Below are 11,392 nucleotides of genomic sequence, written 5' to 3' on the forward strand. Positions count from 1 at the left end.
TACAGGGCCAGCTCTAGCCATTTTGGTGCCCTAGGCAAGGTGCCCACGCATCCCCCCCGGCATGCCAATTAGAGCAAGTTACAAGGTTTAATTGGAATATTACATAATAATAGTAGGCCAACTATGGCAACATTGCAGTGTATCAGAGACATCAGGTTTTACACTCTAAAATTGGCTGGATGTGGTGATGCTGGTGGTATCTGCTGCTTGACCTGCAGCTGAATTCAAACATACAGTAAATCCATACTGTTACACCACTGCATTAAGTCTGTTGTTTCATTCTACTTCATGTAAAGCAGGCACTGTACAAACTAACTTTATTTAATACAAATAAGACCTGCACTTAGTTTTTACAAGATTTAACAGTTATATTCAGTAATAACAACAACAATGATAACAGCAGTTTCTCAGAAACCACAAATAATTGGCTAAATTTCCACGCTTCCACAGGAGATGTGTAGATGGTACATTAGAAGGCCCTTCTCCAGAGGTAGCCTCTGCAAACGTTTCCAGACTGCATCTGGACAGTTATGGAGTACATTAGCCTATTACTGCACAGGCAAAAACATGTACCTGCAGCAGACAGTGTAGGACAAACAACTGCCTCAGTGCATCAATTATTTCTTAGTTGTGATTATTCATTAATAAAATAAAAGAGAATGCACCACAATTAAACAGTAACACATGCCCAACAATATGAGTAGGCTAATTATTTGTCCATATTGGTCAGCTAATTTCAGCACAATGTCTGACTCACTTACTGGGTAGAAAGAGCAGCACTAAGAGCAGTGCTAAGCTAGCACTAAAAAGTCATAGTTATGAGTTTAAAAGTCAAATTTACGAGATAAAAAGTCCTAATTATGATTTAAAAAAGTCATAACTAAGGTACATACTGCACATGGCATGACCTCCAATTGCACTGACAAAGAGTCTATGCAAATGATGCTCTCCTGGGTTTAAAAAAAGTAACCAATACAAGTGACTTTGAGAACTTGATTTTAGACATAATTGTGAAGCATTTTAATTAGTATAAATATTTGAATAAATTCAGTGAATAGATGTGTATATTTTTCATCTTTACTCAGTTTTTACAAGCAACGAATGTAAGACCAACAAAGAACTTTTTATGTCTTTTTTGAACTGAAAATATTCACATTGACATTTACATCTTATTTTGACAGTTTCAATCTGAATGTAAGATTCAGTTTGTCCTGAAATGAAAGTGGAAAGAAAAAATCAAAGACTTCTGAAATATAAACTGTGACACAGGTCTAGGACAGTTAATGATCTAGATATAGCCAAGGTCACTGTTCATCAGGTGTCTGAGTTTGATATAGAGATTACCTTTAAAACACATCATTTGTTAATCTCGTCATTTTGATTTTTTTATCTCACAATTATGAGTTGTTTTTTAATATTAAGACTTTTTAATCTAATAATTTCGATTTTTAATCACACAATTCTGACTCTTTATCTCAAAATTTTTAATTTTTGTCTCATAATTATGACATTTTAACTAATCATTATGACATTTTAACTCATAATTTTTACTTTAATCTCAAAATTTTTAATTTTTGTCTCTTAATTATGACTTTTTAACTAATAATTTTTACGTTTTATCTCATCATTTTTAATTTTTGTCTCATAATTATGACATTTTAACTAATAATTCTGACATTTTAACTCATAATTTTTACTTTAATCTCAACATTTTTTAATTTTTGTCTCTTAATTATGACTTTTTAACTAATAATTTTTACGTTTTATCTCATAATTTTTAATTTTTGTCTCATAATTATGATTTTTTATCTAATAATTTCGACTTTTATCTCATAACTACGACTTTTCATTTCCTAATATTTTACTTTTTATCTCATAATTTTACTTAACATGATTATTTAAAACTATTATTACCATGGCTGTGTTTTCATCTTGTTTCCTCTCACTGGTGGAAATGGTCTTCCACATGTATGCGTTATGTGCATGTGTAGAAACTCCCAGCCAGTGAAGCAGAAGACACAGGTGCAGTAGGAGTTGCAGTTTATCCATAATCGATAAATCCATAACCTGGGTCGCATGAGCAGCTCGCACGCGCAGCTTCTCAGTGTGATCGTATCTGCGACTGTGCAGATGACGCACTGAGCTTCACTGTTTTAAAGATGGCTCCCTTCCCGGACGAAGTGGATGTTTTTACTGGCCCACACTGGCGAATGAAGCAGCTGGTGGGCCTATACTGCGAAAAGGTGTGTATAAATACACGTCTGTCGTTAAAATGTGTTTTATGAAGAGATATATCACGTGCGTATCACCAACGGACGAGTGAGCTCCAGCTAGCACGCCAGCTAACGTTAGCTTGTGTCTGTAGCCTCAGTCGGAGCAGATCATGTCTCACGGATAGCTGGAGGCCGTTTGGCAGCTCCATGGTCCGACTTATGAACGTGAAATTAGCGGCGTTTAGAGGTGTTTATTTCGAAGTATCAAGAAACTTTCAAAAATCAATCCTGTAACGACTCACAGCGACTGAAGCTAAAGCTCGCTAACAGGTCTAGCTAGCTTAACTAACTTATAAAATGTGTTCTTGTGCAACGTTTAAGGATTACAACGCAGTTTCTGATGTTACCACAAACTTTGTATAACATTGGAAATGTTCAGGCTGTAAGTAAAACTTTGACATTAGTCAGATAAACTCAGTTACACTAGCTGGCATAATGCACGGCGGGTGTGGTAACGCAGTAGACGTGTAGCGTTACAGCAACTCTGCTGTAATGACAAATAAGATAATAAAATGTTAGTTATTGGTTTCCATACTGGAAATTGTGGTGTTGCAGCAGCACAAAGACTGAAATAAGAATAGACTTATAGAGAATTTTTTTAAAAAGTTAAATAAAATAAGCGGTATGATACACAGAACTTGTGTAAACGTAGAAATAAATAATAAAAAAGGATTACAAAAGAGCAATTCAGGTTAAAGCGACAATTTACGTACACGTTAAGATTAATAGCAGCTTGTTTAGTGTTGTGTAAACGGCACACACCAGAATAATAAGTGCTTTGGTTGGGTAATGTCAGTTAGTGTTGTGTGAATTACTATAGCGAAATTGAGATATAATACAGTTAATGTTGAGGTGAGACAGTGTGACATAGTAATATTCTATAGTTTGATGAAGTATGGGGTGGTATGAGGTACAAAATGTAGTAAAAGGTGTAATGTAGTAGTTACTAATATGATCTTGTATAACATGACGTATAGCAGTATAACATAATATCAGATGATTATTATTATTAGTCGTCTAAGTTTACATTCTCTGTCACACTGCAGCTGTTTGGTTGGGTTTCAAATAGAAAGCTATAGGCTGGCAGGGTGGAGGGATCACATGTCTAAGAAACTCTTACAGGTGCTGGATTGAACAAAATCAAACCAAGGCAAGAATGGGATAGGTGATCAGCACACTGTACTTACAGAGCCGAGAGCAATTAATATATCTTTGGATTTGACAACGCCTGAGGAAGATCTCTGTTAAATTGAAATGTTGCACAATCAAAATTGCCAGGGGCTTTTAACACAGCATCCGGATCTTCTGTCTGATTTTCACAAACAGGAACTAACAATTATTGTGAAAGCAGAAGTGCAAATAATTTTATTTATTACATGGATATAAGTGTAAACAAAAGTGATGTAAGATTTTAAGTTACTACTTTGTTTTTCTTCTACAGCTGTCAAAAACCAACTTCTCCAACAACAATGATTTTCGCTCGTTTCTTCAGTCACTCTGCGCCACCTTTAAGGAGTTCAAGATGCATGAACAAATTGAGAATGAGTACATCATCGGCCTGCTGCAACAGCGCTGCTGCACTGTGTACAATGTGCATTCTGACAACAAGCTCTCAGAGATGTTGTCCCTCTTTGAAAAAGGGTTGCACAACGTCAAGGTAAATATGCATAGATGCTTGACAGAATAGTTTATTGTTCGCTACGGCTCTAAATTGCACCTTTAGTTGCACTGAGGCTTTACTTTAAGGGAAAACATACATGAGTTTTGCAGAGCTCAGCTGATAGTTAATGCTCAATGGTGGGGTAACACTCTGTCATTAGAATAACTATTATTATAACTATATTAGCCACACAGAGATCACAGTACCAACATCATAAAAATGGTTATGTTCTATTTGTACATGTTCAATGTAAATGTTATTTATTTTAAAGCTGTTTTACAAACTGTGCATTCATTTTTGTAAAACTAGTAAAATCAAATTTTTGTCTCTGTTGTGTAAAGTTACAACTTGAGATTTTTTAGAATAGGAAAATGCTAGATGTACAAAGACGTTGGCTGGTTCTTATAAGAAAGGCAGGGCTGTTTTCTGTGACCTCCTTAACAAGAAAGAAGAGTTATTGTTCTCTCCTGAGTCACGGGCACACCAAAAACGGGCTTTCCAGAATGATGCAATTGTGTAAATCTTAACTTCCGCTCTGCTCCGGACAGTTTGTAAAACAGAAAGGAACATTCTGTATATTTGGATTGAGATCTGTTTGAGAGGAAGGATGTTTTTCCTGAGATAAATATTATTGTGCTGGGATTTTTTTGGAGGACTTAATTTAGATTTTCATCAGTTGTCAAAGAGATGTTGCAGAATATAATTCCTGTGTCTTACTACCTAGTGGATGACGGCACATTTGGTGATTCAATTATCAAAATAATGAACTGCTTCATGTTTTAGAAAGGACTGTAAATAAGCACCTGCCATGTTTTGTTTTATTTTTTTAAAGAGATTCTGTAAATAAGTAATTGTTTTGTGTTTTTAGAGTGAATATGAGCAGCTTAACTATGCCCAGCAGCTGAAGGAGAGACTGGAAGCTTTCACACAAGACTTTCTTCCCCACATGAAGGAAGAGGAAGAGGTATAAGATGTTCAAATTTCTTCTTATTCTTAATATAAATATATTTAAATTAACTGATTCCCAAAACAATAGGTAAGACCAAATTGTGTTCCTAAAAAACTGCAAAGAAGAAAACCTAAGGAGTTCTTTTTTAAAAACCCGTTTGCTCATACCCCAGTGACTGCACTGTTGCAAGCTGTTTATAAACTTAGGAGAGTCGTTGCAGGTTTTTCAGCCTATGCTTATGCAGTACTTCACCTACGAGGAGCTCAAGGACATCAAGAAACAGGTGATAGCTCAACACTGCAACCAACACCAATGGGACTGTGCCGCTGAGGTGCTGAAGGGCTTCAGTTTGTGGAGCCAGGCGGAGGAGCTGCAAAAGGCTTTCAAATATGCCGACCACGAGAAGACAGATTATGGTGAGTAAATATGTTTTTAAATGCTAAAACTATTATGCAAACAAACAGACCTCATTAGTAAATAAGAAATTTTGTAAACAACTTAAAAATATTGAATGATTAAAAATATTTGATATTGTCTAGCAGTTGCAGTACAAAACTATTTCTTATAGTAAACATTATGACCTGTCATAGAAATGCACAGGTGTTATTTGTAGCACAATGGCTCTCTCTTATTCAAGTTCCCGTAAGCAATGTGAATGTGGCAGTAAGCCAGCATGCGCAATAGCAGGACCTTGAAACCGAGATGGCTAAATAGAATTCAGACATGATTTATTTAATCATTAACAACTGTGCTTTCCCTACCGTGAAATGTCAAAAATGCATTTTCTATGTCTCAGCAGTGCTTTGTTTAACTATTAAAGTCATTAGCTTCGTTAAAGGATGGTTGCAGTTTTAAAGGTGCATTTCATAACTTGAGTTTGTTATAAGTAAATCTGTTTTGCCCTCTTCCTCAGAACTGGAGAAGAACAAGAATTCTTCGACCCACATCTCCCAGCTTCCTACAGAAATCATGCTGAGGCTGTTTCACTATTTGGGCCCTGAAGATCTGTGTCGCTGCAGTCAAGTGTGTAGCTCTTGGTCAGAGCTTGCCAAGACCGGCTCTCTGTGGAGGCACCTCTACCCTGTGCGCTGGGCCAGAGGTAGGCTATTGATAGCTTGTAATTACCTCAGCAAGCAAAATATTGTTTAGTAAGTTTAATTTTTCCCTGGAGAGGAAAGACTTGACCTGCATTAATTTAAGCAGTAGTGCACTGCTGATAAATGTTTGTTTTTCTCTAACGCAGGGGATTATTACAGTGGCCCCCCTGGGGATCTGGACCAAGAGCCAGATGAGGAGTGGGTTAAGAGTCGGCAGAATGAGGGTCGGGCCTATCAGGAATGGGATGAGGATGCTGATGTTGATGAGTCTGGTAAGGCATGCTTCAGTTAGTGACTAAAGACGATCATTTTAGAAAGAAGCTAACAAGTATCAGAACTGTGCCATGGGTGCCTTTAAAAACAAAATGTCCTCTGCAGCAGGTTTCCCACAGATCCGTAAAAAGTCTTAAAAGGAATTAAATTGATTAATATAAAAATAATAATTAATTGGTATGAAAATGTCTTAAATCAATATTTCAAAAGTTTAAAAAAAATGCAAAGATATGTGGGATTTTATTACTTGCAAAATCTTAAAAAATAAAATTATAATAAGAATTTACAGGCAGCCTCTCACATTAATGTTAACATAAAGTCATGTTTTCTTTTGCAATTAATATTTGGTCAAAATTCTCCTCATCCCTAAGTAATACATGGTAGTTTGCAGTTTTTGTTTTTCTTTTAGTTTCGTCAAAATTTGTCTTATTTTTTCATTCTGAGTGGCAGTAAAAAAGTCTTTGAAAGTCTTAAATCCCCCTTGCTTGAAGCTGAAGGAACCCTGCACCTTTTTTTAAAAGTGTAAGAGGTCATCTGTAACAGAGGCTTATGTCATGAACAGATTAGGCACCTAAAAAAGCTTACCAAAATATATCCTCATAAAATCCGGTAATAAAAGGGCATGGGCTGGAGGGGGTGTGACTTTTCTTATATTTAGCTATTTTGTTGATTTAAGGTAATAAGTACAGTCTGACAAAATTTAAATGTGTTTGCCTAAGATCCACCTTCGCTCACATGCTCTTGTTGTGAATTCAGTCACTGTAATTCACCTTCATTTCTGGCTGCACTCTTGTATCAAGGTAGCAAACATGTAGGAAAAACAGCGGTGTGCACAACTCAAAATCTTTGACAATGTCAAAAAAATAAAAGTGCACAGTTTAGGTGACGTTTAGATAAAAAGTAGCCTCAATGCAGATTATCGCTTTTTAGCTGAAACTCATTTGCCCAGAACGAATAAGAAGTCTCTTGAGTGCTGGTGCTCTATCTCCTGGTAAGCAGATGTAGCCGTGGGTTGTGCCTCGTAGTCTATACTTTGAAAGTGATGATTATAATTTGTTCTACGTCCATAAACTTACTAAACTGTCATTCATGTCTGTTGTCTTTTTAGATGTGTCAGGCGATACACAGGGCTCCCTGGCAATCACCACTGCTCAGCGAGAGAAGAGGCTTCTGAACAGGATTATCCAGAACCTCCTGCCAGCTGTGGGTCCGTCTGTCAAGTCCATTGTTCTGGCGTACAGTTCTACGGTCTCCAGTAAAATGGTATGCAGTGCAAATTACACAATATCTGATTTTTAAGATCATGTCAAGTCTGAACCGTCATACTTTTGTCCTCTTTTTAGGTGCGCCAGATGCTCAGTTTCTGCCCCAATATTACCCACCTGGACCTGACCCAGACTGATGTTACAGACTGTGCTTTTGACAGGTAAATATTAAAAGTCATTCCTTAGTTGAGTTTTTTTTTTTTAATGCACAGGAAACTCACCTTTATTTTGCTATCCTACCTTACAGCTGGTCATCTCTCGGAGCTTGTCTCTCTCTGGAGCACCTGGACTTGTCGGGTTGTGAGAAGATAACTGATCACACCATGAAAAAACTGTCCGTTGGTTTGGGTGACCTCACGCCCTCCACCTCCTCCAAACATTCAGCCCGACGAGCCAAGCTTCTCAAAAGTTCCCCGATACCCATCACACTCATGGAAGAGAGAAACCTACATCCAGTGGGGCGGAAGCGGCAGGCCATCATTTTCAAGCCGGGGACCGGCCGTTGGGGCGCTCCCTGCACCCCAACACCAGTGTGGGTCCTTGACTCCTCGGACCTTGCCGATATTGAAGATGCTGCAGAGTGGACCCGTCGTGGTGGGATGTCTCTTCCTGAAGCAGAGAGCTTTGTAGAGACACAGCTCGTTGGAGGCTCGTGCTGCTGCAGGAGGAGCAGGAGGCGCGGGCACAGGACTAGCTCAAATGCCTCCTATCTGCATCAGCAGTATGCCATGTCTGGGGAGGTGTTTTGTGGTCACTCCACCTGCTGCACCAGTGACATGGCCCTCAGGACTTTAACTGGACATCAGTGCAAGTCAGGCATCACCAGGAGCGGCACTGCAGAGTTTCGGACTAAATGCTCCTCGTTTGGGGGCCTGCAGTGCCTGGAGCGTGAAAACAGGACTGACCAGTCAGAGGCAAAACGCTCACTGAGATTTCTCAGTCTCTCTGGATGTTATCAAGTTACAGATTTGGGCTTGAGGTAAAGATCATTGCTGATTTTTCAAACAAGCACACTGCTTTTACCCTTGAAATTGGATACTTTAACATACAAACCTGACTTAACATGGATGTCAGTGAGACGTTGGTATGTTCAGAAACTAATGTGATGCAGTGAGATGAATGATGTCATCTTCATCAGCTGATAAATACCACAATGTTTCGTCAGGTAGCAGTTTCAAAACAGCGATTAGTGGTAAGTGGCATGTAGTTATTTTCAGCACTAGTTGAAAACAGGAAACAGTGTAATAAGTTGTGGGTGCTGTCAATTGTGTAAGAGCTTTGCCACTTAGTAAACGCCCCATCCCTGCAACCTCTCACGTACACAGTACTAATGAGGTAGGCTGGTTAGAGTTAGTAGGCTAGTGTTTATTTACATGGCCAAATAAATTGAAAACTGAAATGCAGGTATGCTCATAAAGTTATGTTGCCATCAGTTATTAACCCTTTGAAACCTAAACAAATTAGGTTGATTTCTCTTTAAAAAAAAAAAAACATGGGGAAAAGGCAATGAGCAACATAACAGGACATGGCCCAAAAATAAGCAAGAAGTTTGTTAAAAGTTACATAAAAATCACCTGAAAATAAGAAAAAAAAAGGTTAAAAAAAAAAACCCAAAGTGCTGAAAATTAAAAATATACATGCATTTTTTTCTATAATATAAATTTACTAATATCTCACAATTTCAGGGACATTTCTTGCCAAGATGGTCATTGAAAAAAAACTCAATTCAATTTGCTGAAGTTTAAAAGGGTTAAATAGCTTGTAAAAGGTGTCTAATTGCAGCATGAGAAAAGTAATGTCCATCCAGGTTTCAAAAGGTTAAAACCTAAATGCTAATTATTAGAGGAGGGCCATACATTTGCTAACGTCGACAGTCTGTATTAGGTTAAGACTGGATTATCAGTGTTCATCTAGACGTTCTCACTGCTGGTGTGTGTTGCTGTACCTGCGCTGACGTTGCACCGTGTGTGTTTCAGGGCTCTGTCGCAGCGTGGAGGGCTTCCTTTCCTGGAGCATCTCAACCTGTCTGGCTGCCTCTTCATCACTGAGGTGGGGCTGCAGGAGCTGGTGTCAGCCTGTCCTTCCCTCAATGATGAGCACTTTTATTACTGCGACAACATCAACGGTAACACTCACAAGTGAAACTGTTCGGGGTGCTTTTTCCACCCAAACACAAAACTGTACATGCTTGTAATTCTCAGATTACACGATAATAGTGCTTACAATCAAAATGCATGTAATCCATGGCTTCAAAATAATTTTAAAACATTAAATATAGAAATATCGATTTCAGCATTGCTCACATGCACCCACCTGCAGCTTGGATGTATTTGTCTTTGCTGAGGCGGGTGTGTGAGGAGAAACACCACCAATGCAGTGGCGCTATTAGTCCACCAGGTGGTTCTAAAACTATACATATGTCAAATAAGCATAGAAATTCATTTTAAAGTCTATTTCTAACTATTGCACTAGCAGTGTACTTTGGAAAGAGACGTTGTGTTAAACTGTTTGTGAACATGTCATGGTGCATTGTGTGACAACTGTAACAAACATTCCTAACCCCACCTGCATAGCATGTGTCCTAGTGTAAGTAACAGATCCTACTGAGGTGGAAGGTAAGTAGGCATTGCAGTAGCCAGTATGATACCATCATTATCCACTTCATTTTACTGATTTATTTTAAATTTAATAATTTGTTTTGTAAAGAGGGTGTGTAAGGGTTGCCAATAAGCAGTTTCATTTACCTTATGGCATGTAGTTCAGAAGGTGACCACTGTGCGGTGTTTCTCTCCAGGTCCTCACGCAGACACGGCCAGCGGCTGCCAGAACCTGCAGTGTGGTTTCAGGGCCTGCTGTCGCTCTGGAGAGTGATCCTGCCAAGCAACGCTCTCCCTAAAATGTCACGTCTCCTTTTTATTGCACTTTATCCTGGGAATACCGATTGCTGTATTTTGTGTCACTTCAAAAATGTTTCTGGAAGAAACTGTAAATTTGCTCCCATTTCCATCTATATTAAATGGAAATAATCTTTTAGAGAAAGAACACATGAAGGGGTGATATAGGATTTGAAGTGAAGTGAAAATGTACATTCTGATTCCCTTTTTTTGGTTTTGAAAAATTAAAACAAAAAAAACACAAAAAATTAAATAGAGAACCTTAAACACCAAGAACTTTGTGTTTTCTGTAGTTAAACCATGTTTCCTTTGTCACTAAAACTCTACTGATTTATACAAGTCTACAATACAAGTCTTCTCCCCCTGCTGTGTTTAGTTGATCCACTTATAATCATCATAGTATAGACTGACATCAACATTAATGAAACAAGCTTTGTCATTCAGTTGAGAGGGTAATTAAACAGGAGTGATTTGATTGCTACTCCCCTTTAGATTGAAGCTGTCACGTTGAAGGTTACTGGTCAGAATTGAAGTAGTCCCACTGTATGCGGACGACTTCCCTCACTGTGATTTTCATCAAATTACTGAGTGACCAGTAAAGGATGTACAGACATCAGGATTGGCACGTGATGTTGCAATGTAGTCTTAACCATTTTGTCCAACTTTGTGATACCATTTCAACAAGCTTTTCTTTATGCACTCCAATGTGGGGAAAAATGGACCAATGTTCATATAAGAGGGAGTTTGGCACACCCAACACTGATGAGGGTTTTTAGAAAACCTTCAGAAGGGGGTGAAGAATAATTACCCTCAGATTGGGAGAAGACTGCTGTGTACTTGGTCAGTTTTCAGTAGATTGTACTTCATCTCTAATCATTCTGCAGCAGGATGTATTTCCTTGTTCAGAAGTCTTGCATGAGGAGTTCTATTGGAAATGTTCAATTCATAAACAGATCAATAAAAGTATCTTGGGGTTAAAAG

At 38.2% G+C, this 11,392-nt stretch overlaps 1 protein-coding gene across 1 annotated transcript; it reads left to right on the forward strand.

Moving 5' to 3' along the window:
• Positions 1 to 2,085: 2,085 nt before the first annotated feature.
• fbxl5 (F-box and leucine-rich repeat protein 5) lies at positions 2,086 to 11,391 on the forward strand. Its single transcript, XM_042483540.2, has 11 exons — positions 2,086 to 2,243; positions 3,715 to 3,930; positions 4,802 to 4,897; positions 5,103 to 5,298; positions 5,796 to 5,981; positions 6,126 to 6,251; positions 7,361 to 7,515; positions 7,596 to 7,678; positions 7,765 to 8,496; positions 9,494 to 9,642; positions 10,312 to 11,391. The coding sequence occupies exons 1-11, from the start codon at positions 2,160 to 2,162 to the stop codon at positions 10,386 to 10,388; spliced, it is 2,100 nt and encodes a 699-aa protein (XP_042339474.1). The 5' UTR covers positions 2,086 to 2,159; the 3' UTR covers positions 10,389 to 11,391.
• The last annotated feature ends 1 nt before the right edge of the window (position 11,392 follows it).

The sequence above is a fragment of the Plectropomus leopardus genome, chromosome 5 (genome assembly GCF_026936395.1).
Source record: "Plectropomus leopardus strain MGB_pleo_1.0 chromosome 5, ASM2693639v1, whole genome shotgun sequence".
Classification (NCBI taxonomy): domain Eukaryota; kingdom Metazoa; phylum Chordata; class Actinopteri; order Perciformes; family Serranidae; genus Plectropomus; species Plectropomus leopardus.